At 37.7% G+C, this 26282-nt stretch overlaps 3 protein-coding genes across 4 annotated transcripts in view; 1 reads left to right on the top strand and 2 right to left on the bottom strand.

Annotated features, from left to right (window-relative positions):
• Positions 1 to 4499: 4499 nt before the first annotated feature.
• LOC136241547 (uncharacterized) lies at positions 4500 to 8649 on the top strand. 2 transcript variants are annotated; one of them, XR_010694323.1, is made up of 6 exons: positions 4500 to 7384; positions 7444 to 7473; positions 7603 to 8096; positions 8156 to 8235; positions 8298 to 8390; positions 8449 to 8649. XR_010694323.1 is itself a non-coding variant. In XM_066032774.1 (5 exons), exons 2-4 carry the CDS (start codon positions 7450 to 7452, stop codon positions 8217 to 8219), a joined length of 582 nt encoding a protein of 193 aa, XP_065888846.1. In that variant the 5' UTR covers positions 4500 to 7384; positions 7444 to 7449; the 3' UTR covers positions 8220 to 8235; positions 8298 to 8649. The 2 variants fall into 2 exon arrangements, 1 of the variants encoding a protein (XP_065888846.1); XM_066032774.1 differs by having other exon boundaries at positions 8298 to 8649.
• Positions 8650 to 10698: 2049 nt separating this feature from the next.
• On the bottom strand, positions 10699 to 15224 carry LOC136240859 (inter-alpha-trypsin inhibitor heavy chain H3-like). Its single transcript, XM_066031921.1, has 4 exons — positions 11904 to 15224; positions 11818 to 11847; positions 11143 to 11727; positions 10699 to 11085 (listed from the first exon to the last, which is right to left on the bottom strand). Exons 1-4 carry the CDS (start codon positions 12016 to 12018, stop codon positions 10826 to 10828), a joined length of 990 nt encoding a protein of 329 aa, XP_065887993.1. The 5' UTR covers positions 12019 to 15224; the 3' UTR covers positions 10699 to 10825.
• Positions 15225 to 18723: 3499 nt separating this feature from the next.
• Positions 18724 to 26282, bottom strand: part of LOC136240321 (uncharacterized) — a 17859-nt gene continuing 10300 nt past the window's right edge. Inside the window, exons 8-10 of the mRNA XM_066031266.1 lie at positions 23879 to 23945; positions 21228 to 21415; positions 18724 to 19167 (exon numbers count right to left, since the gene is read on the bottom strand). Coding sequence (XP_065887338.1) covers positions 18967 to 19167; positions 21228 to 21415; positions 23879 to 23945 — 456 coding nt within the window. The 3' untranslated portion in view covers positions 18724 to 18966. The remainder of the gene's footprint in view (positions 19168 to 21227; positions 21416 to 23878; positions 23946 to 26282) is intronic.

The following is a 26282-nucleotide window of genomic DNA, read 5'->3' as shown; positions in this document are numbered from 1 at the left end:
CCATTGAAAATAGTCCCAAAAATGGCACAATTGAACGAATGCTTATAACTGAGCTTTGCAATAACATTTTGAACTTTTGTTTTCTGCTATCAATACCTTAATACATGGACCACAGTGTAACCTTACTTGTAAGACCCTCTGAATAAAGGTCACCTCCATAGAAAGCCACTAAATAGTTGCATGCATTTAGGATCTTGCGGATGGCAAAACAGCATACACATGGTGAAGTGCAACCACTCTGTACCAGTCACCTCCACTCAAAAATACAATGTGCATGCAAAGTAAGGAGTTGTACTGTTGATTTATAGCTGCTTATATGATTATTTTTTCTCTTAATGTACAGCTCCTTGACAGCTACCAAAATGGTGCATCAAAGGGATGAGCTATTTGTGGTGCAAATTTGCTAACTTTTAGCATAGTAATATTGAAAACTACATGTACAAAAATGTTCACCTTGGTGTAAGTAACATGTGCTAGGTCGTTTCTTGCAAAGAGAACATTACATTGTGGTGGCTATATTGCAAAATAATCTTAAAATTGGCATAAAACTACACACAAACATACTTGTAGTAGAAAACTAACTGCACCATCGTATTCCTTGCCCCCAGAAACCCTAGAAATGATCCAATTGTTTGATCAATCACTCGTACGGCAGCGAATTGATTGTGCCAACTCTCCAATTGCAAAATTTACGGAATTCCGGAATCGCTAACTCTACTCTACGCTAAGATGTTCTATAAATGGGTTTTCCTGGGACAGAGACCGTGGATATTGTTTGTGGGACTTTACAAGCAAAGTTGTTAACCGAAGACTTATCCTGTGGGTCCAGTCCTTGTATTCAGTTGGGTTCTCGTACCATCTCTCCGTCTCAATTTCAACGTGAGGCGGGCAAGGCCTCTGCTAAGAACTGGAAGGCCACTATCCGTTACTTGAATCAACCCCTTAGCCGATTTCTTGAGACGTATACCAATCATTCTGGAAAGCGGTGTTGCCGCTTTGTTGTTCCGGTGGATGATTTGACTCGCTCGCCCTTCTCCAGCCCTCCCTGGCGAGGTGGAGAATTCCCTTTCAAGAACACTCGACCCTACCCCTTAGGAGTCCCCTCATCCTCCAGACTTAGCAACTAGTCCTACGGCTCTAGAATCAATCCATCATCCTGAGCTTCCAGCTTTTCCCCCTGTCAGTGTTGCCAGATGATTTGCTCCAAATGTTCATGTGAAAAAATAAATTTGTTCATAAAAAGTTCATAAATCCATAGTCACTTTCCGAAAACTAACCTACACATTATAAATAGGTGGATCTCTGGTTTAGTAGGGCACTGAAGAGCAAAAAAAAAAAAGTTACCACCTAAAATTGCCAAAAGTTCACAGATTACTCCAGGTTCATAAAAAAGTTCATAGATTATTTCAGGTTCACAAACCAGCGAAAAGTTCATAAAAAGTTCATAGATTATTTCAGGTTCACAAACAAGACAAAAAGTTCATAAATCTATGAACTTTATTCACAGCATGGCAACACTGCCCCCTGTTGCTGAGCCAAATTTTACCTGGGGTGCTAAGGATGCAGCTAGCTTTTGTGATGATTTGAATACTGCCTACAAGGAAGTGACTCAGTGGCAAAGAAATTTGTTTGACACCCCTCGTGGCTCAGCTGGTAAAGCCTTTGTGTATGAGCTTGCCAGATTGTTTCGTGCAGTGGGTCAGGGCACTGCCCTGGAGTCCATTGTTCTCAAGGCTGTGTTTGTGGCCAGCTCACTATTGTTACAGCGTACATGTCCTTGTGCCAAACCAACTGATAATGCAAAGCGATTGGGGGAACGTCTTATTTTACGGAAGAATGGGGAGATTTCTGAACTTCTGCACGAGGGAAGAACAATCCAAGCCCGTTTCAAGTCTAAACATGTTGCCCGGAAGAATGATCAATCATCTCGTGTTTTTGCAAAGTTGATGTTTGAGGGTAGGACAAAGGTAGCTCTACAACTCTTAGCTGGTCAGCACAATGGTGGGGTGTTGAACTTGGATGATAAGGTGGATTCTGGCCCCCATGCCCATTCTGTACGGGATGTTCTCAAATCTAACCATCCTCCTGCTCAACCACTTCATTTGAACTGTTTATTACCTAACTGGGGCAATCCCCCTGTATCCCACCCTGTTGTGTTTAATGCTTTAGATGGTTGTGTTATTCGTTCTGCTGCTCTGCAAACAACTGGTGCTGCTGGTCCTTCAGGAATGGATGCCCGCTGCTGGAGACGACTCTGCACTGCCTTCCATTCAGCTTCAAGTGAGTTATGTATTGCTATTGCTTTGTTTGCTAGACGCATTTGTTCATCTTTTGTCTCCCCAGATATTCTTGCCCCTTTTGTGTCTGATTGCTCTTGACAAACAGCCGGGTGTTCGGCCCTTTGGTGAGTGTGAGGTAGTGAGGCGTCTGGTGGCCAAGGCAGTTCTGTCTATCATTAGAGAAGATATCATGATGGCTGCAGGTCCTTTACAACTTTGTGGTGGACAAATGGCTGGTGTGGAGGCTGCTATCCATTCTGTGCGTGAATTGTTTGTCCGTGAGGACTGTGATGCCATCCTGATGGTTGATGCAAGTAATGCCTTTAATTCCCTGAATAGAGTAGTGGCCTTACACAATGTGAGACAGATTTGTCCTCCTTTTGCGACAATTTTAATTAATATATATCGATCCCCTGCTTGTTTATTCATCTCTGGAGAGGTTTTGATGTCTGAAGAAGGTACTACACTGGGTGACCCCTTAGCTATGCCTTTGTATGCCTTGGCAACCATTCCGTTGATACAGCAACTATCATCAGGAGTCGAACAAATTTGGTATGCTGATGATGCTTGTGCTTGTGGGAAACTAGGTGCTTTGCGTGAATGGTGGGACCGCCTTTGTGAGTTAGGCCCTTCTTTTGGGTACTTTGTCAATGCGGCCAAGACTTGGCTGGTCATGAAGGATCAGTTGTTTCAAGACTCTATTTCTTCCTTCAGTGAGTCTGGTATCAGAGTTACCAGTAATGGCCGTCCTTATTTAGGGGCTGCCATAGGTTCAGAGGGTTACATACAATCCCTTGTTGCTGACAAGGTCAAGGGCTGGTCTGAAGAGATTACTGTTTTGGCTGGATTTGCAGAGAGTCAGCCCCATGCTGCTTACTGTGCTTTTACGCATGGTTTGTCGAGTCGTTGGATGTTTGTTTCTCGGACTGTCCCCTTTGACAGTGCGATCTTTCAACCTCTTGAGGATGTGATTCGTCAACTGTTTATTCCTACTTTATCAGGCTGTCCACCGCCGTGTCATAACTTACGACAATTGTTTGCTCTTCCTGCTCGTTGGGGAGGCCTGGGTATTTTTATTCCAACTAACACAAGTAACAATGAGTTGGCTGCTTCCCGTCATATTGCTGAGCCTCTTTGTTTGTGCATTCATGATCATTCTAAGAGCTTTATTGAGGCTATTTCTTTCCAACAGTCTAGAAAATTTTCTGTGCGTAAAGCAAAGTTAGACACTTACTCTAAGACTTCTTCTGAATTGCGTCAGCAGTTGGAACCCACACTGCAGCGTGCAGTGGAGCTAGCATCTGTGAAGGGGGCTTCAAATTGGCTTACAACTCTCCCCTTGAATATGGTTTTCTTTCAGGATGCCCTGGCTTTGCGTTACGGTTGGCCTCCCCTCCGTACTCCAACTCTTTGTGCTTGTGGGGCTTCATTCTCTGTGGATCATGTGCTTTCTTGTCCGAAGGGGGGACTACCTTCCCTTCGCCACAATGAGATAAGGGACCTCACTGCTACCCTTTTGACAGAGGTGTGCTCCCAGGTGTGTACTGAACCAGAACTGCAGCCCGTCCACAATCCTGATGAATTCCATCTTTCCACCTCAAATACTCAAGAAGGGGCTCGCTTGGACATTGCCATGAATGGTTTTTGGGGTAGTCGTTCTGAGAGATGTTTTATTGATGTTTGCGGTTTTAATCCACTTGCCCCATCTAACAGTTCTTCATCACTTTTGTCTACCTTTAAGAAGCATGAGAATATCAAGCGTCGAGCTTATGGTCAGAGAATTCGTGAGGTTGAGCATGCTTCTTTTACACCTATCATCATGTCGGCAACAGGGGGGTTGGCTCACGAAGCCACAGTTTTCTATAAGCATCTGGCTTCCCTCTTATCGGCTAAGTGGGGTGATGAATACTCTGTAGTCCTGGGTTGGCTTCAGTGTTGTCTTGGCTTTTCTCTGCTCCGCTCAGCTATTCAGTGCATTCGAGGTGCGCGTTCATCCATTGGTGCTTGCACTAGGGCTCCACCACCAATGGATTTAGTGCAAGTGGAGTCCCACTTATTAGAGTAACATGCTGGCTGTGTTACTCTGCTTTTTCTTTTGTTTTTTACAGTTGTCCAGTACGTGCCTTTGTGCTGGGGGTGGTAGGCAAGAGCAGTCCATCAAGCCCAGGTTATAAAAAAAAAATTTTAAAAAAAACAACAACCAAACTTGGTACTGAGATTTTCCTTAAGGCCACTCCAAATAAATTCTCTGTTTCCCGTCCACCGCCCGCATCTGGTTACTGTTAGCTCTAAATATTCCATTATTCCGTATTCTTCTATTATTTTTCAGTTATTCTTGCAATCTGACAGGCTCAGTAAAAGCATCTTGAAACAGTGTAAGCTCACGCGTCAGCAAAGCTATCAAGTTGGCACAAACGTAAGGAAGGAACGAGCTAAGCATTCTTTTATACAGCTTTTTATGGTTGTGCCGGACAAGAAATGGTTTGAAAAGCTGCCAATCTTATAATGAAATAATGGAAATGGACCGCCCGCCCGCCCGCCCGCATGTAAATATGCCTGAGTCCAGGACAGGAAACAGAGAATTTATTTGGAGTGGCCTAATGAGCCCTTTACGTGTGCCAACTTTCAGCCCGATTGGAGCACGCATTCGTGTTTTATGGCGGATTTTGCAAAGTGTGCGAAAAGAAGAAATAGAAGAAAAAAACGAAGAAAAAAAACCCAAACTTTGGCCGCTCATATCTGGGAAATGGCTGGAGCGATTTTCTTCAAATTTGGAATGTGGACTCCCCTACCTAGCCGGCACTTCTGTAGCAACTTTGGTTTCAATCGGATAAGGAATCACGGAGCTACAAAGGTGTGAAAATCGCGTTTACTTTCTTCCTGTAAATATACTCACGGTGTGGCGCGCCGGCTTCTTGGGCCGCACGACACACTACCGTGTGTCTTGTAATCTTTGTGGATATCATTAACAATTTTATACATCATTATAGTTTAGCTGTCTCTTTTCTTTGTTGTAAAGTGAGTAGGTTTAGCATACTATAGTAACACTATAGAGATATATCTTGAAATATTAAATCTGGCTGCTCTTCTCAGCACTACTTCAGTTTTATTTTAAATAAACATATATTTGCGGTATGGGGGTCCCATATGGTGAAATGTATTCAAGTACTGGCCTAACCAAATTTTTATAGCAATTACATTTCACAGTGCTTGGATGGTGGCACGGATTTCTGTAAATAAAAGCATTGGTTTGATTAGTTATAGTGATATAGAATCTAATACTGCACATTGAAATGATTGCTGATATGTTCAATTGTGCTTTTCACCTACGTATTAGAGATGTATAACAGATGTTTGAAGTGGTCCATTAGATTAACATCAGTGGAAATCTAGCTGCATTGTGTATACTAAAGGGATCACCACATCATAACATCACTAGCTACACATGTGTGATCACTTGTAAGTGAAGTTATGTTAAACTAGAGAGATGTGGAGGCATATACATATATATGCTCTCCATGAAAATTATGAGAAACTTTATTTTAAAGAGGTTACATTTTTCAGAATATAATTACATACATATAGTAGCAGTTATGTAAGCTAAGTTGACAAGAGAGACTAGCTGTAAAGATGATAGCACTTCAAATCCAGCAACTATAGTTGTTGTCTGTTACAGTAGATATTTGTCAGTACCAAGTTACACTGACCAAAACTGTACACTGAATCACAACTCAGTTTTGTAATGTGATTCATGATCAACCATCTGTTTGTTCTAATAGAATACTCGACAGTTTTATTACAATCTTTGATATTTTCATTTGTTGGTGCAAAAAAAAATAAAGTTGGTTTTATTTTGTGGGTGCAGTGTTGTTAAATAAGACTCTGGGCATACTGCTGAAATAAAATGGCAGGATTGTTTAAAATGTCATCATTGTTGAGAACTTGAGATAAGTAGCAGCCAGCTAACAACAATTTGGGGGGCTTAAATCAAAAACTACCAAACACCACTCTCACTGCTGAACACAAAGTACCAGGCCACAAAAGTTTATAGAAATTAGCTAACAAAATTGGGATATCAATTATTATTACCAATCAGTTGCACTGGTGTTTATGTAACACATAACAGTCACACAAATTTTCTGCTTATCTTCATGACTTAGAGATTTACATGTCTGTATTTATATCACCAATTTTTAGTACTAATATAAATGTAAGCAATAATATGAATATTCACAGGTTGAAGATACCATAACAATGTACGTAGCTATGTAGATATGATATGTTAAAGTGTTGATTGTGCCTATGTCAAGTTTAATGTACCTGCCTGGTCATATTAACATTAGGATAGTTACTGGTACAAAATATTTATACATACAACTGATTTTACTTACCAAATATAGTAATTAACATATCAGAGTAAAGCTGCAGTTAGTAATACTTATACATATGTAGATCTTTAAATTGCAGACAACTCATAAACCCATGAGATATAAAAATACAGATTCAAAATTTTGGCACTGTTAATAAAGCCACCACACATTCCTGTATTCTGATGTAATTTCAAGTTTAGTCTAAAGAGTTATGAAGCTGAAGTTAATAAATTATACAAGACCAGCTTATAGTCATATTTCACTTAAAGTATAGCTTAGCCTATACAAACAACATACCTCACAGAAATGATGTACAATTAACTAGACAATAAAGAGTCAGTTAATTGCATTGTGGACTACTAAAATGAGCTACAAATGAATGTATTGTGTTTGTGTGTGTGTGTGTGCTATATATGTTTAAACAAATCTTGCTGAGCAATTATGTGCACACATGTTACATATGTATGCAAGTATACAGATACATGGCACACACACAATTGTACAACTATTACTTGTGTATGTGTGTGCATGGTGTAATCAGTGGGAGTATATGTACACTTTACTGTTTTCATTGTAAGTATGAAGATGAAGCATCTTTGCTGATAGTCTAGTAATTGCTGTAGCACATACTGCGACAAACATTATTTGCTGCCATTCTGTCCAGCATAAAAGTGACAGCATGGTGTGCAGCGGTTGTGTCAGCATTGGTAGCAATAAGTTACTGCATTGGTGCAGGTAAGATCATGACAGTTATTAGATGTGTTGTAATTAATGTGTAATTCATTGATCCTTAGCTCTTGATGTTCCATCAGAGATTATATCACGTAAGTAAAGAAGCAATTTTTTTTGTTATGTATGACTGACTGTGTAGTAAGCATGTATGCAGCTAATATGCAAGTTGTGACACACATGTAGCTAATAGTTAGCAGGAATTTTGGTTTGGTTTTCTGCAGCTGTTGGTGGTGGATCTGCATCTGGTGATCCCCACTTCACAGTACCACTGGTCAGTTCCAATGATACACTCTGCTACTCCATCCAGGGTTATGCTGGCTTTCAACTTCATTTCTATCTCTCATCTTACTGTTAATGCCTTATTCACTGACAGTATCAATGACACTAAAGAAGTCACTTGGATTAGTAAACTAGCAGTTATATTTCACACCAGTGGACAAGCTATCGTCTTTGACTCTACCCATCAACAAGTATTCATGCCCAGTATGGGTAAACTAAAGGCCTCAATTGTGAAACAAATTTTCTTGAAAGAAAGTGGACAATTTGTGGTAAAATTTACTAAAGGACTAATGCCTAAAAATGGCTCAAAGAGTGCTGAAGTAGTGTACAAAGAAAATATGGCTAAGTTTACAGCAAGATTTCACAATGATCATCTTGATGTTGACTGGCAGTTATGTACAAGATCAACAGATCATTCATTCTCATGGACTCAAGGGTTAGCTGACTATACTAACTATATTGTCAACATGTTGTGTATGTGTTTATTTTGAACAGGTCATGGGTTCATGGCAAAGGGAATAGTAGTGGATCGGGTGAAACAGATACTAATACAACCTGATTATCCTCCTGTTCCTGTAAGGCTCCATCACATACACTCGCTCTAATACTGACCAGTTCCCCTCTTGTTGGCTTGTAGTGAATGATGGAATACAAGGGGAGGGATTGATTGATGGTAACATACTGGATTATGTTGTTGATGATTTACTACAAGAACAGTTCAGTTTTAAAGGTACTCACAGCAGACTTGGAGAGCAACTCTGACATACCGATGCTTTGTTGTTTTAAAGCTACCTGTGTTGATTGGCCCATGTTTGGATCCTATTCTGTGACAGTCTTGTACACTTATTAATTGTGCACACAGCCCACATCAACAACAATCCAGTGTTTTGTTACATGATGTCATACAATTATTATATCTATAACTCAACAGTATATAGCTTAAAGTATGTGACTGCATTGTCATATTTCAATAAATATGCATTCTTTATTACAAGCTTAACTGAATCTTTCCAAAAGCTAACTGTATATGATGCATCAACTCATGATTTTGCTGTAACATATACGTAACATCTTTGTGTTTAGCAATTCTCGTATGCATGATTTTGTGTGCAGTCTTGCAGAGAATTAATGCAGTAGTTACTGCGTATAACTGGCAAAATGCACAGGTAATTTATGATATAGGATAACATTAAAAGTAGTTTGTGTATTGAAGATAATAATTATACGTATTAAGTAGCTAGAGTGAAATGCATTTTAAATGAATATTTGTGTGAACTATGTATTATTGTGTTTGTGTTGGGCCGATACCTCAAAAATATTTAGTAATTGATGTAAGATGGATTGGTTGCGGTACTATTCATTTGACCTCTGGAAAATATTTCAAAACTTTTCATTTAAATGTCTGTTGTTTTCAATATAGTTATTATGCATAAGTGCATCTACTTCATAAACTTTTGATGGAGCCAACACACACGTCTGCTCTTAACTTTTGCCCTTTTATTGCATGTCATTGCTTATCGTAGACTGAAACAGCGTATCATTTGTGTTTAGTAAAAGCCCATTTGTCTTCTTGAACTATTTTCTCAGGTATCACCTCAACACTGTAATTGATGGTATGACGCCATGCAATACATATCTAGTAGGAGTGGATAAGCACTTGACTGTGTTCATTACAGTAAGGTAGTGAAGTACACAAACTTGTTAGTAGAAGACTCACTAGTGGAAGTATGTGTGTTAGCACTGCTGTCCCAGCACGTAGCCAGGTATATTTCACTAATATATTTCTGACATAACACCATGCAATCTATTTATATACAAGTGTGATGAATACCAATGATGTGTTGTGAACAGAGTTATGTGATAGTGCACATGAAGGCCTAAATAAAATTTATGTGTAAGCATGACAGCAGCATTCACAGAGACCTTAAACACATTAAACATTATTATTAACAGCACTACGTGGCTGCCAGATTTATATAGTGCAGTTGAGATCTTTTGCTCTAGTTTCTCTCAAGCCTCTGCCACCATGAAAATAATTTAAATTAATTCCAACAGGTCTAGAAACTCTCTACTGCAATGTAGTTATAGCTAGATTCATTTCTCTCTCCATCCTACAGCTTTCTAACCCTATTGCATCGGACTGCACTTCATTTATCTCTTTTTGTACAAAGTTTATAATAAACCATTCTGTGTCATCTGTCGTAATTGTTTGTGTGTTTTGTGTGTATCTTAGTAAGTTTTGTTTGGGGAATACCCTTGCAGGCATTGTACCCATGTCTTTGACAAAACAATCCATTATAATGATTTGATCCTTTAACTGTTTATTGCTTTAGGCTGCCGGGTAGTGGTGCAAGTGCTAGAAGTTACATGTACTCTTCTTGCTCTAATCTATTATATCCACAACTATTGATTAACATCTATACACATGCTTGTATACTAAACTACATGATATGGTTAAGGTGTGTAAGTTGTAACAACACAAGGTATTTTAAAACAAAGATATCATGTTATACTTCCAATACATGGTCATGCACCTTGCAGGTGTGTTACAGTGTTCACTAATTTTGGTTGCTGTATAGCTAGCTATGCTGTAAAGTGTTCAGCCAACATAGCACAGCCTAGCTAACTACCTGTCTATTATGTAGTTACATCTACAAGTGTTGTTAGCTCTAGATTGTACAATTGCCATTGGGTTAGTTGCTATATACATAGCTATGTATTAGTGTACTACAATTCTAAATAACTGCATGGTCACCATGCACATTATGATCAATAAAATAATACTGTAGCTATGTTCAGCTGGTATAGATTGGGGTCCACCTATAGTGGCAATGCTGACACAACAGTATAACTTATGGTTACTATAGTGATCAATGGTCAGCCTATTAACTATGCACAGCTGTAGTGAAGTAATGGCTGCATCTTGCATATTAAGTTACTAAAAGTGTACATTCATGTTGAATACATGTGTAGATTAAAGCCATGCAGTCATGGTTGATGTTACACTGCATGGTGGCAGGTGTGTTTGTAACTGTATATATTATGAGTTTTAATTGATAGTTCTTAATTTCAATCAGTGTCAACAGTGATACAGAATAGTTGCCTTACATAGAAAAGTACAAAATAAATATGTGCGTAGGCCGCATAGACGTCATATTAAAGATATTAATGGTGCTGATTGCTGGTTGTATAAGTGAACTGTTCTTGTAGTAAATCATCAACAACATAATCCAGTATGTTACCATCAATCAATCCCTCCCCTTGTATTCCATCATTCACAACAAGCCAACAAGGGGGGAGCTGGTCAGTGTTAGAGTGAGTGTAATCCCAAATGTGATGGAGTCTTACGGGAACAGGAGGATGATCAGGTCGTATTAGTATCTGTTTCATCTGATCCACTACTATTCCCTTTGCCATGAACTGACCTGTTCACAATAAACACATACACAACACGTTGACAATATAGTTAGTAGTCAACTAACCCATGAGTCCATGAGAGTGAATGATCTGTTCATCTTGAAACTGCCAGTCAACATCAAGATGATCATCGTGAAATCTTGCAGTGAATTTAATTTCTTTACAAACTATCTCAATGAAGTTTAATTCTTCCTTAACCAGTGGTTTCTTGGAAAATTTCACAGCAAATTGTCCACTTTCTTTCAAGACAATCTGTTTCACAATTGAGGCCTTTAGTTTACCCATACTGGTCATGAATACTTGTTGATGGGTAGAGTCAAAGATGATGGTTTGTCCACTGGTGTGAAATATAACTGCTAGTTTACTAATCCAAGTAACTTCTTTAGTATCATTGATACTGTCAGTGAATAAGGCATTAACAGTAAGATGAGAGTTAGAGATGAGGTTGAAGGCCAGACCAGCATAACCCTGGATGGAGTAGCAGAGCGTATCATTGGAACTGACCAGTGGTACTGTGAAGTGGGGATCACCAGATGCAGACGCAGTTTTAGTAGTGAACTTAGTTGTAGTATTGGTAATAATGGCTGTAATATTTATAGCTGTAATATTGGTAGTGTTAGTGCTAGTATTATTAGTAGCATCCACGATATCTAATGATAAACAATGGCATGAATAATTAAGTTATTTACAGTTAATAGTTAACTATTAGTCTTATATGTACACAATGTCAGCTAACTTACATGCAGAATTTGTCTCAGAATTTTCATTCCCTACATTGAAATAGTTAGAGTTAATACTATACACCACATCAAAATGTTAACCATACTTTCTCTCAGCCCAAAGTACAGTCCAGTGAAACCACCAGCAAAAATGGCTGTCCATATTATCACTTGTGACAAGAAGAATATGATGGCCTTCCCTTGCTCTGACATGTGCAACATCACTTACACACTGTGACTGAACAGGTCATCACTCCATTTTTATAATGAACACACCAAAGTGTAAGTAATGATGACATCATAAACTTGTACACAGAGAAACCTTCTGTGACTTGTTTTCTTTATAAGGAATGGAAGCATGTTTGCATGAACAGCTAATCAACTATATGTATATATTGGTGGCATAGCTGTCACCTCCTGATAATCACTGTATGCTTAAGATATCTGTCAATCCAAAGCACTAGTGATGCTCTGGTATGTAAGTTGCTAGCTACTGGCTATGCACAATCATCTACCAATTACTGTATATTACAAGTACAGGGAATTCTATAATTAGGGGTTCATCTGTACCTACAGCTAGCTAGGCTACAATATCCCTACTTTAGTCATGGCTATACTATTGACAAGTTAAAGAGACTGAAGTAGGGATTAAATGCATACTAGTACAGCTGCAGGTGAATCAAACCCAAATGTGCCTACAGAGTTGGAGAAACCCTTTCTATTTTCTGATTTAACCAAATTTTCCAAATGACATAAACTATGGCTTGATTTCTTCACTGTTTGGCACTCTGCATCTGAAACATGCCTTACTGCTTATACTGCATGGACTTACCTCAAATGACTCACCAAAAAGAGTTTTACCTTTAAAAATCTTACTGTAATAAAGGACTGAAGTTGAACAATGCCATGGACTTAGGATCTTTGTTCCCCTTGTACAGAGCTCTTAAAATCGTTGTTTAGTATGGTTCACTATGGATTTGTGAAGTAGCGGAATTGTCGAGGAAGACCTTCAGCAATATTTCAAATACATCATGACATTAACAGTACAATTTTTGCCTCAGCCTGCTAACAGACGTGACTGGCACGATTATCCTTGACAAAAAAACAAGTGTAATGTAATCTAATTGCATGGAAAGTGTATTCATGGAAAGTGTGCAACAGTGACCAGATGGTTTATTTCCTGCCCCCACACAAACTGTCTGGCACGTGAGACTAGTTAGGTACCTATATACAAATGTTGCTTTTTTTTTAAATGACCATGCATATTCAATTTTTGTTATTCAGACAAAATAATTGTTAAATCTGCAATAATGGGTAAATATGTGGGAGCTGATGAATACAGAAAAGAAACTCACTAGTTTCTAATAACTATGTTACGTACTGTGCAAGAATTGTGTATGATCATAGTCGACAGATGTGGTTACTGTTAACCATTTAATTGAGTGACTGACAGGCTACTTACTGGCTAATGTAGAACATAGTTCTACGTATATGACTCAACCATACAGTTAGTCATTTACAGTGAACCCCTTGATTGTAGACAACCTCATCTTTCTAGGTTCCAAATCAATAGCAGTGGTAGTTTATTACCCTCTTAACTAAGGTACATCTTTATTATTACAAAGGACAAAAAATACCAATCTTTAAGAGGTTTCTTATCTGTTGGAACCACTATGTAATGAACCACTACGTAATGAACCACTATGTAATGAACCACTATGTAATGAACCACTATGTAATGAACCACTATGTAATGAACCACTATGTAATGAACCACTACGTACGTAACGAACAGTTTGAGACCAACTGATGAAATTTTACTGATAGGTCCTTTAAATTGTATTCTATAGGAACCACAGAAAAGTTTCTTTATAGTGAGGGTACTTTAAGAGAGGTTCTACAGTACTTAAGTTAGATAATCCATTCAATGCTGCTTTAGGAGTAAGAGTTAAATAGTGCAAGTCAGGGTTGTTGATCAACAGGAAGAATTGTATGCAAAAGAAAATGAACAAGTAGCTACAGGTATCAAAACACACATAGGCAATGATCAATAAGTGGGTGTGGCTCCATGATAGTCTACAGGCTCCCATAACAGTGGCGGATCTAGGATTTTTAAAAGGGGGTTTCTGAAAGTTGGTATAGCTGAATAAGGCATCCGATGACATTTCAAAAGCTACTTTTAGTTAGCAATTACAATAAATCCAATGCTTTAAACTGCACATACTATAAGGCAAAGATGTGACTATAAGCTGTAGCTTTGATTGCTCCATTAGAGTAGTTACTTGACTGCTCTATTAGAGTATCACGATCGTTTTTAATGCAGTAGGAGATGAAAAGTAAAGTGTTGCTGAGGGTTTAATAGCTATAAATGGTGTTAGTTAAGTGTAGCTTCATGCATGCTACTGAAATACAGTGGTATATAGTTGTTTTGATATGACAAATTGTCAGTAGACTACAACAATGTTTACGTATTTAGACTGCAACTGAGCTAAATTTAAAAGGGGGTTTCTGTCGAAACCCCAGAAACCCATCTAGATCCGCCACTGCATAAGCAGGCATAGCACTTGTTCTTGACACCATGCAGACTTTCGTTGCCTACAACAACACAATCTGACACGATACATAAATACCCATAGAGAATGTTGTGAGTGTGGCTCCATATATCACTTAAGACACCAAAAACACATTCTCAAATGGTGCATGAGTATGGGTCCACATTAAGTCTCTTGAAATGCAACCCAAATGATCTGACACTAACACACTATAGACCAATAGCACTTCAAGTTCACACATACATATAGAAGTACAGTAGATGTACTCTATAAAATTGACAAGCATGTATTGATTTTTATTGCTGAAATTTTAAATGACATGTGCTCTTATACTATAGTACCTGAGAACTGATACCAGTAGTATATGGCTATGGGAGAGTAAACTTCACAACTTCCTTTTTTATCCCCTAAATTCATTAGGCTATCATTAGTTGATATGGTGACTAGGGCTGAGCGATACTGCAATTTTAGTATCACGATCGATACTAAAGCCACTTTTCACGATACTGAATAGTTCACGATACTAAATAGTTCACGATACTGAATAGTTCACGATACTTACAAATAAGTATCATAGCTGGTGCCATATAATGTATTGTTCAGCATTCTTGCAGGAAGTCCTTATAGGTGATAGCAAACTAGCCACTATCATCCTTGCTTACAGTAACAGTTATTGTAACACATGCTTTGAGGTTGTTATGGTGTTCACACCTCTCTGCACGGGAAACTATATAGATGGGTGGACTTTATCATTTACAAGGATTCATAGCCAACTACTGCATAACAAATGGTTTTTAAATGACAGTAATGTACAGGCATGGTATCACGATAGTTAATAACAAGATATCGCGATATCGATACTTTCAAAATATCGCGATATATCGCTAAAACGGTAGTATCGCTGAGCCCTAATGGTGACACAATTAGTACACACATAAAGTATCCACTATAGCTGTCACAACAATGGATCAAATATATCACACCTAATAGAAGTGAATACTTGATTATCTGACCTTCGACTATCCACATACTTACAGTAGATGTGTCTGTTCTATTAGAGTATTTCGTCTAAGGTGTGCATTCCATTAGAATAACTCTGTATATAAAATGGGCTTTGATTATCCAAACTTTTGATTGTCTGAACATGCCTTGGTACCTAGGGGTTAGGAAGTACTGTATGAGTAATTTCATTACAGCCGTAAGCCAGGCATTATTTAGACAGTAAAGGACAATAAGTTTTCAAGTACAATTACCTTATAAATCATGGAGTAATAAAAGTACTTCTTCAAATTTACCATTGGATAAAATAGCAAATAACTTGCACTAAATCTACTACACTAACACTAATGCAGCCTTCAGGTGTGGGGATACAGCTAGCATATTGTGCATTGAGGTGAGCATACATTCTATGTACAGCAAAATACAATTGGCTATATACACTCCAGCAAAAAGAATATACCATTTTCTTAAAGACGGTGATATCAATAACATGTAGCCATCAACAAAAATTAGTTGTGTGGAGGTGCTTTACAATACACACACCGGTGCTATTGTAATATACATCTAAATGCAAAACTTCAATCATGTCTTTTGTTGTTGCCATTACCCTTGAATGCTCAATATCAAACTATTCATTGTTAAACATAGATCAGTCATCTCACAAGATCACCGTGATAATATGGGCTCATTGTTCCACACCTCAATTAGACGAGAAATAGCTTGGTTAAAATCATTCACAATAGCAATGTGAGTCCACCTACAAATTAAGAACATCACACTCAATCATAGATCGTCACACAAAATCATCATCACCAATGTTGGGAGTAACGCATTACATAATATTATTACTTTTGTGATATAACAAAATATGCTATAAAAACAGGTAATATAACTCAAGTTACTTTACTTACAAATGTAACACGTCACCTAAGTAATATAGTTACTGTAACGAACATAATATTAATACTCTAAGTAGCAAAGTTACTAATCTCATTAGTGATCCACTGAGTAATGCCTAACCACAACGAAGTAATGAAGCCTACTGAATGAAGCTTATTCACCAGCTTCTTACTTATAACCAAGATTTGCACATTGCCCAACAATGCAATCATGTCACGTGATAAAGTGGCAGTTTCACACATGACAGCCTAGGGTTGTGGACACAAAGTAATATAATATGTAATATTATTATAGTTACTTTACTTCATGGGTAATATGTAGCTGTAACTAAATAGTTCAGTTGCAAGTAATATGTAATATGTAACTAGTTACTTTTAAAAAGTAAATGTCCCAACACTGATCATCACACAATAAAGTAGTGAATTGTTACCTAATACAATACATAAAAACAGCAACATTTTTTAGGGTAAGGAACATCTGAGTGGCAAATCAGGGAAAATATTACTTTATATTGTGAATTGTGATGTAATTCAGTATTTAAACTTGTAGTCACTTGATATTACAATGATAAAATAATTATTACAACAATAAAATAACAAACACATAGTTATCATGTCTTCCTTTAATAATTAATAACCTTGAGACAGATACTTGATCAATTTAAATCATATTTATAGTAATTTCACTTACCATTACAACATGTTTTGGTATTTCGGTAGTGCATTCCAATCTTCAATTATTATTCTTTAGAAAATATTTCTTTACAAACTTTTATGCGCTGCATGCTTGTACAATTTAAATGAATGTCAATGAGAAATGGTGGATATAGTAAGCTGCAAGGATTGGTGCATGTTACCATGAAACAACTGATACATGGTGATCATGTCTTCTCTAAATTTTGTATATACTAAGGTGGGTAGTTGTAAACGATGGAGTCTTTCATAACGATGAAAATCACTAACTAGTTTTGAAGCTCTGTGTTTAAGTGATTCAACTCACCCTAACAATGAGGCCCATAGATTACAGCAGCATAGTCGTAGAACTGGTCAAATCAAAGTTATCTCCAATAGCTACTACAAACATCATGGCGTCTCGCATTACCTGACAGCACAGAGGTATTCACAGCTATTGGTGAAATTGATTATGTGAGTATGAAACAGCACAGATATTATACCTTATATATTATCTATGGATACAGCTTGTGTTTTAATAAATGAACCACTGTGTGATATGCTTTTCAAGCCTGCATTAATGGCCTGTGGGCAACATGTACCCACAGCCATTACTATTACAGTTATACTAATGTGACAGTTGATTGAAGTTGGTGGGTATTGGTTCCCCAGAGCGACGATAACAAGGACATATAGGATTGGTGTTATGAATTCTGACTGAACAAGGGATATTCACTACCTATGTATGGTCCTGTAAAATCATCTGTGATCGTGATCAAGATTTTTGATCAACCTTGATTTCATCTCCGGAAAAGGAGACAAAGCTTCACTCAAGATCTTCACTGCTTTGCTAATACAAGCCACCTGATTGCCTCTTTTAAGTCAGTAGAAACTAACCTCAGTTTTGATCTTTTGGTTCAGTTTTGATCACTGTCATGGATGGTTTTATAGGAGTATTATATTTGTGTGAACAAGCAGTTGTGCTTTTGATGGGTTTAATAAAAAGATGTTTTGTCCTTGGATGTTACTGAGAAATCAGTTGATGAGGCAGCCAGTGAGAGAAACAAGGTAAAAACAGCTCGGAACAGTCCATGCACCCCTGATAAAACGGCAGGAGAAAAGAGTTCTTCTAAACTGGTTCTTCTGAAACAATTTTTTCGCCTCAAATTCTTTTCTAGTTGCTGCCAGGTTGTTGGTCCTGCCGTGAACTAGTCTTCCACATGTCAGTATCCGGACTACATACGCAACATTATCCGAAAAAAATATTTCGTGAAAATTTCTAAGTCCAAAGAGACATACATGGCTACAGTGGCTAGAAGGGAAGACTCGTGCACTGACATAACCTAGATCTAGTCAAAGGCTGTCCAGCCCCATGTATGCTGAAAGTGAGTAGAGGGGGAGAGGCATTCATGATGTGTTCCTTGGGATTAGCTAAAGGTAGTAGTATCGCAATGCTGTATAGAAACCTTATAGCCACTCAGAGCAGTGTAATGGTGTATGCGTATAATGGCTTCAATTAATGGAGCAATTAACGCTGGGTGGCCACAAAAGCGTTTAAAAGCTCAACTTTGGAAATTGGATTTGGCGAAATCCAATTTTCAAAACTAAAAAGAATAAGACTTTAGCTCGTTGCGCGCTGTGTGAGCAAAGCGCTAAAGTTAATGTTTAATAATTGGATGATGGAAAGATCCCCTTATCAAGCTGTAAGATCTTGCCACTGCATAATTTAATTCCTGAGCTATCAGATGAAACATAGAAAAACATCCAATTACTGACTCCTTATATGGGTATATTCAAACCAAATACACAGTCCTGGCATGAAGTGCACAGTTTTCTCTGGACACAAAATACAAACTTTTATGAAAACAATATAATTATACATATAGTATCATTTTATTAGTAGACAAAATTGACTATGTATATATATATATATACTATAAATTATAATTACAATAGATATATTATATAAATGTATTTTACATAGGGAAAATTGTTATAATTGATTGCTTTACCATATCAATAGGATGGAATTGTCAGATCACCACCACTCATACGCTGGTCTCCTTTGAAAGTTGTTTGCTCTTTGGAGGATGTGGCAACGTGTTGAAGTGTTTACTAGATGAAGGAGAATGACATTTTCCATTTGGTTGTAATGGTGTTGAGGGTGTTTTGGGTGTCTTTGGTGTCTTCAGTGATAGTTCATCCTCTCCACTGATGTCTTTACCAGACTGGTAGATACTAACAAGTCTCTACAGAAGATGATAAAACACTCTAATAGAACACACACCATACACACATACACTAAATCATATGAACTTTGTGGTAGATTACAATAATATCGTTGATAGTGTTTATTGACTCATTATGGATGTATGAATATTGGTTGTCAATACTGTGTTTTGGTGGTCCATCAGACACTAGGTCACAGGCATTCATGTGGTAAACACACGCACGCACGCACAACACATCTATCCTAGGATACATTTATGATCAACTGTCTCTGCCAATCCAACACAAATGAAGTCATTCATATTACACCAATAAAAAGGTGATGTAACAATTACTGGTATAAGCCTTGACTGGCTTGATCAATATATAATTGCACTTATTTTAAAACTCTATACATAGAGACATCGTTATATTCATTGCATTCCTTAACAATGAGAGTAATACCTTTGTGGGGACATTGTGTTTTAACAAACCACCACATGCTTTGCAATGGTACCATATGTGACCTGCTCTGTGAAAACCGGCTGTCTTCACAAAATTCTATTTTGCTATAAAAAATGTATCAAAATAAACTGTGTAAAAAAAACAGAAAACGTTATGCACGTTTCAATCACTTCATTGTGTACTGAAACATAGCTCAAATCAATAAAACCTATACACCACCAGATTCTCCTGTTCATTGGGAGTACGAAAAGCTTTGTTTAATGTTTGTACAGCATACAGTACATGAGTTATGGGTGCTAATTTACCACGTGGTGGTAGAAATAAAGTTTACTGTTGTCATTTAATTGTTGAAATGGCCTTCTTCTTTGTCCACACACAGACATACAGGGAAAGCCTATACCTTGATCAATGTGTTAGTTCATGGTGAACAGATTGAGCCAAATCCCATCTTTGTAGCTTGTTTCAGTTGTGAGTTATAGTCGATTAAGTAAGTGCTTGTAATTTATTTGCTGTATTGTTGTTGTATTATTCGAGTTTATTCCTGTAGGTCCCAAACATAGCTAAGGTATACTTCATGACCTCATTAATAAGACCACCTCATTATAGTGACCATGTCAAGTAGGTCCCAAACATAGCTAAGGTATACTTCATGACCTCATTAATAAGACCACCTCATTATAGTGACCATGTCAAGTAGGTCCCAAACATAGCTAAGGTATACTTCATGACCTCATTAATAAGACCACCTCATTATAGTGACCATGTCAAGTAGGTCCCAAACATAGCTAAGGTATACTTCATGACCTCATTAATAAGACCACATCATTATAGTGACCATGTCAAGTAGGTCCCAAACCAGAGGAGGTTGGACGCGCTATAAGCGCTGCATAAATATATTGCTCTTAATTGCATTCTTTTCTTTGGTATTTCACGTGACCCTCAATAGTTGTAATACTAAACTGAAAAACTATGGAGTTCACTGGAGTTCGTTAGATATTCAGATCGTCCTTCATGTAGGCTCAAGGCTATGTACTTTGTTTTCTCAAGGCGCTTGAGATTCGGGGTGAAATTAATAAATTGTGATTTGATGCATACAACTTCACCAGTCTTGTCACGTATGTTTTCTATAATGAAACAACGACCCTTCACTGCGTTACGCTGTATTACCTTCCTCAATAAAACTGATTTTGTGTAATTCTATTTTATTGGAGCTTTAAACTCTGGCTTTGTTACCAGCCAAATCAGTGGGGTTCGCTGGGGATCACCACGCTGTTAGATTTAGAAATACATAAACTTTCAAATGCACTATGGTTTTAATAAAATTGTCTTGAAACGAAGATTTTCCAATGAAAATGTACAGCTCATGTGAACGCGTCCAACCTCCTCTGGTCCCAAACATAGCTAAGGTGTACTTCATGACCTTATTAATTAGACCACCTCATTATAATGACCATGTCAAGTAGGTCCCAAACATAGCTAAGGTGTACTTCATGACCTCATTAATAAGACCACCTCATTATAGTGACCATGTCAAGTAGGTCCCAAACATAGCTAAGGTGTACTTCGTGACCTCATTAATAGACAAAATTCTTTATGGTTGTCTCCTTATATAGTGCTGACATGTGGTATAACTCACATTAATATAAGCTTCTTTTTCAGCCGACTCATCATTTAATTTTTTCTCAAGAGACTGGTATGCCTTGACCAGTTTTGTAAGATGATGATGGAGCTCCTTGCTAGTGTTGGTCAACCTCTGACACTTCTCCTCTAAAGATTTGTTCTTCTCCTCAAGAGCTCTGTTTTGTGCTTGTAGATCATCAATCACTACAGAAAGACATTTGTGATGACAGCTTGTAAAATGATTGTACTAATATCATAAAACAATGAAGGGATCAGACATCATGTATTGCTGGATACTAGCTGCATGGTATTAGATACGTGGACTTGAATTGCAAATCAAACAGTAACAGAATGTAAAGTTTTGAGAATGTTTGGTGGATTTACCACACATGCAGTTTTAAAATTGGCCAACTCATTGACTACCACATTAAGATCATTACCCAACGTTGTCATGTCTTCATACAATGTTGCCCCAAGGGATACCATCCCAGTGTCCATGGTCTGGATGGTTAATGTATTATAAACAATTTCACACAACTTTTTCACGCTTACCACACTCATATACAGTTATCCATACATAATGGGTGATACTTAGAGCTAGGCAGGACTAGTACCCTCACAAGAGGCTGTACCATACATGTCTCATAGGTGACTCAGCTGTTATGTTGAGACGTGGACAGCTGGCGTTTGCTTTCCCAAGTTTACACCAGGGACATGTTGAGAATTAACAACAGAATACAGAGTTAGTGATGCAAACACTTGACATAGAGTTTGACAGAGTCATACACACAGACAGATGTACACAGGTGATGAGACTGATGATACACACAACTAGACAGATAGGTGATAATTTAAATGTGATCAATAGACATGTAGCCAATCAAACTGGGTTGGGTAATCGCCATGCAACCACACAATTGTTGATGGAAAGATGTGGTCAAAATTGTAAAACTGTTTGAGGACTTCTCTTCAGTATGACAGTTTTAAAGTTTTAATTTATTTTGCATGTTTGTACATATTGTGTCAACTGATTTGGTTGGAAAATTACATGTACACTTGAGCTATTACAAGTTGGCAGCAATCAGTATAACATGTTTGATACTAGCAAGGACAGTTTGAGACCAACCAATAATAGTGTCCTGATTATCAAGGTGTCCTGATTATCAAGGTGTCCTGATTATCAAGGTGTCCTGATTATCAAGGTGTCCTGGGCCAATATGTACACTTGTGGAGGGAAATTTTGCTGGGGTGTAAACTTCAATTTTTCTCTCAAAATTTTTCCTTTTATTAAACCAGGTGCGCGCCTGGTTTACTGAAATTGTTTTCGTAAAAGTGTGTGTGTGTACCTATCTACCTATCTATGTTTGTCCGTACGCACCCACGTGAGCAAAATCGTTTAATAACGGTAAGAGCAGCTTTTACGTAAGAAGTAAAAGTGAAATGAACTTTGCTCTGAGGTGGCTTCTTTTCGGCAGACTGAAATACGGGTGTGGTGACTTTCCTCAGACTACCTTCCCCTTGAGGTTTTCAGGCATTTAGCAACTGAAAAACAACGGTGCAGGCCTCGTACACTACCAGGAATAACCTATCGCTTTGAGTTGAAAGGGGGCGTATCCCTTACGTACGCAAATGAAAATGAAGAGTAGCTTTGAGGCTTTGTCGAGAGAATTTGTGGGAAAAAACACATTAGTCACACTATAAAACAGCTTAGAAGATAGTTCTGTGCGTAATATGTTGGTAAAAGCGGTTTGTTTAACAAACGCTTCCTTAGCAGTGCATAGCAACATAATTGAACGAATTACGAATATTTCATGGCTTACGAAATACGAGAATTAGCTAATAATATTATTGCACAACCCAAAACTACCCTATTGTAAAGTATTAATACATAGTTGGTTAATTCATAGTAGCACATACTGTCTATAGTTAATTCCAGATGAGTTAGTTAGCTGCATGGCGCCTGGTTTTTAGAAGTAGCACAACATCAACTTGTTTTTGCTCATGTAAAATGTCTTACAGCTACATAGGTTGAACAACCTGCTACACTATATACAGGTGTATGTACTTTTGTTTAGGTAGAGAAAGAAAACATTTCAGCTTCTGTATAGCATGGAAAGTCACTTTGAAGTGAGGATTGCTGAATTGAGCCAACTTTGATAAGCCAATGAACCACTTGAGGTACACCACATGACTGGCAAATATTGCTGTGTAATATGTGGAACATATCTTTATTGGCACCATATCTACCATCACAAGAAATGTGGCAACGAAAATTGTGAGGCACTGAGTCACTTACAACCTGTTCATGAGTGTTTTCAACTCGAGCTATTAAACTTCACACCACCACATCCGACATGAGCTCAATAGTGTGTGTGCCAAATAATAATAAATTAAAACAAGCACACTAAGTGTTGAATCATTTAGCCGCTTAAAAAGGTACTAGAATTGTAGCAAAGCAGCATAGAAGCAGCTGTACAATGTTATTGCCGCCGTGTTTAAGCTAGTGGGTGCTCTTGTACATTGTAGCAACATTGTAGAATATTTAGTGCATAGAAAATCCTGGCAGAGAGAGATTCAACAAAAGCTGATACTTTTATATTTAACGTTTGCTACTTCGATGCAACCCCCCCCACACACACACATCACATGATGGTGATAAGAACTCACTTTGGGTCTGATCCAGTCTGCAGATTGTTGAGTCTGTCTCTGTTCTGTGTTTAGCTTCATCTCTTAACTACAGTAGGGAAATAGAGGTGATAGCTCAATCACTGATAGACAGCAGGTAAAGTGGTACACCACACATGGGGTATGGCAGAATGTACTGTTATTAAACTGCTATGTATCACTCTGAGTGAGTTTGTCTGTTGTATGAAACACCCATCATAATTACAAGTTAGCATACACACACCCAAAATAACTCTTACTAGCTATAATGATAACCATTTACTTATTGAGAAAAAAAGGCATGAAATAACGGACCTGCAACCATAACAGTGGACATTTAATCCCTACTCCAGTCATCTGTGACCTGCTGAGTAAAACCCAGCCATTTTTGTACATTCCTCATATTTCACTATATTGCTTCTCTGTAACAACAAAGGAGTGGACAGCCTTTTGTGATGAATAGTCTTGTGGAGTTATAGTGCTAGATAGTTGGAACAGAATAAACTTGATTTGTACAGCAACAATATGGTAAATAAATTACAGGCACTTATTTAATCGATCATAGCTCATGACTTAAACAAGCTACAAAGACAGGGTTTGGCTCAATCTGTTCACCATGAACTGGCACATTGATTAAGGTATAGTGTTTTTCCTGTACATCTCTGTGTGGACAAAGAAGACCACTTCAACAATTAAATAATGATGGTAAACTTCAATTCTACCACACTGTCAATAAGCACTCATAACTCACATACCGTATGGTGTACAAACATGAAACAAAGACAGTCTTACTTCCAATGAACAGGAAGCATCTGGTGGTGTATCAGTTTTGTTGATTTGAGCTTTGTTTCAGTATATACCGAAGTGATCAAAATGTGTGTAAAATTTTAATGTAGCACATGTATTTTTACCCAGTTTATTTCATTGCTTAAATAGTAAAATAGAATTTTATGGAAACAGCCAGTTTTCGTTCAGCAAGCCACATACACAGCCTAGTCCATGGGTGAGTATCCACCAGATAGCTGCGGGTATAGGTGACCTCCCTTTTTTTATCTTTATGATCTCTAAAAATTTCAGAATTTTCCTTGTTTGCTTTTTTGTGGTGCAAATTCATGATTGGTGAATCAGCACACCCGGTATTATGGTACCTTATCATTCAGCAACTGAACATGTGCCTGGCTATGAAGTACTGAAAATTGATTGGCTATTCTGCCTGCCACACATCATTACAAACAAAGAACAGTATAAGACACGCTACCCAGGAATCAACAAACGGGACGCAAAGCAGGAGAAAGGTAAGTCCATAATAACATGTATACAGCAGCTGCAGCAGATATAATGACACATCTCAACCATCAGTGAGTTAGTCTGTAGGTTAACGCTATAGCCCACACATCATTTTTAGTAACATTAAGTTGCACTGAAAACGCATACACATGGCCTCAAAAAAAATGCTGTAGTTGCTGAACCAATAATTTCTATGGCTACACAATTTGTATCATTATATTCATGATGTAAAATGATACCTAGGGGTTTACCCTTCGATAAAAATATCGGGACAAAACTCGCCAAGAAACAACGTGTACACAATTAAAACATACCTTCAGAAAATGATTCATAACTCCCTTCTAATTCACTGTATCAAGCTGAAATAAACACTTGTAGCTTGAAGAATCACGGCATATAAAGGTAACACTTGTAAAAATGGCTGCCAGACTATGCGTTTACAAGGTAGGGAAAACCAGATGTTGATCTTCAGTGCACCATAACAAGTGAGTGAATGTTGTTACAACAATTATTCATCATTGCCGAAGTAGCCCAAAAGATACTTTCTAGTGATACGTAGGTGGTTTTTGGACTAACCTAGTTAGACAAGCTTCATACACTACTGGTTTAGAAGCCATCATGCATTCATCCATATTAAAGTAATAATAATTGTGAGCATTTCGAGCTTTGCTGATATATTGGCGTATGCAGGTTTAAGGGTTAAACTAAAATTTTAAATTCTGTGGTAACTCGTCTGAAGCAATTTGGATCACTCTGAAGGCACATTTGGAATTTGATCATACACTGCAAATATGTCATGAAGAAAAGGTGAGGATGGATGGCAGAAAGGCACAAATCTTACACCACTACTGTCTTCACATGTTAAACCCTACAAGATAAACCACATTGAATACTTGAATACCACAACAGCTGATGCAACTCAACATCTGTAATGTATACAAGTAGACACTGAGTTTGGCTAAACTAGTAACACAGAGTGTGTCCATTTGATTTACACAATTTTCCCTGCTATATATTAGAATTTAAAAAATCCTAATAATTTTCTCTGTTTAAGTAATTTGAAACTAAGTCACTTCACAACTATCTAATTACTCTAGTCTTTCTTTCCATATAAGGAAGG

Source organism: Dysidea avara, chromosome 12 (genome assembly GCF_963678975.1).
Source record: "Dysidea avara chromosome 12, odDysAvar1.4, whole genome shotgun sequence".
Taxonomy (NCBI): domain Eukaryota; kingdom Metazoa; phylum Porifera; class Demospongiae; order Dictyoceratida; family Dysideidae; genus Dysidea; species Dysidea avara.
Note: the sequence above shows the minus strand (reverse complement) of the source record. Positions and strands in the feature narration are given on the sequence as shown.

Bases quoted from the DNA above. Each gene is read 5' to 3' on its own strand.
- LOC136241547 (XM_066032774.1), top strand. From the start codon at position 7,450: ATGTTCCATCAGAGATTATATCAC. The intron at 7,474-7,602 runs GTAAGTAAAGAA...GGTTTTCTGCAG, and splicing joins TCCATCAGAGATTATATCAC to CTGTTGGTGGTGGATCTGCA. The intron at 8,097-8,155 runs GTTAGCTGACTA...TATTTTGAACAG, and splicing joins TCATTCTCATGGACTCAAGG to GTCATGGGTTCATGGCAAAG.
- LOC136240859 (XM_066031921.1), bottom strand. From the start codon at position 12,018: ATGTTGCACATGTCAGAGCAAGGGAAGGCCATCATATTCTTCTTGTCA. The intron at 11,848-11,903 runs GTATGGTTAACA...ATTTCAATGTAG, and splicing joins GTACTTTGGGCTGAGAGAAA to GGAATGAAAATTCTGAGACA. The intron at 11,086-11,142 runs GTTAGTTGACTA...TATTGTGAACAG, and splicing joins TCACTCTCATGGACTCATGG to GTCAGTTCATGGCAAAGGGA.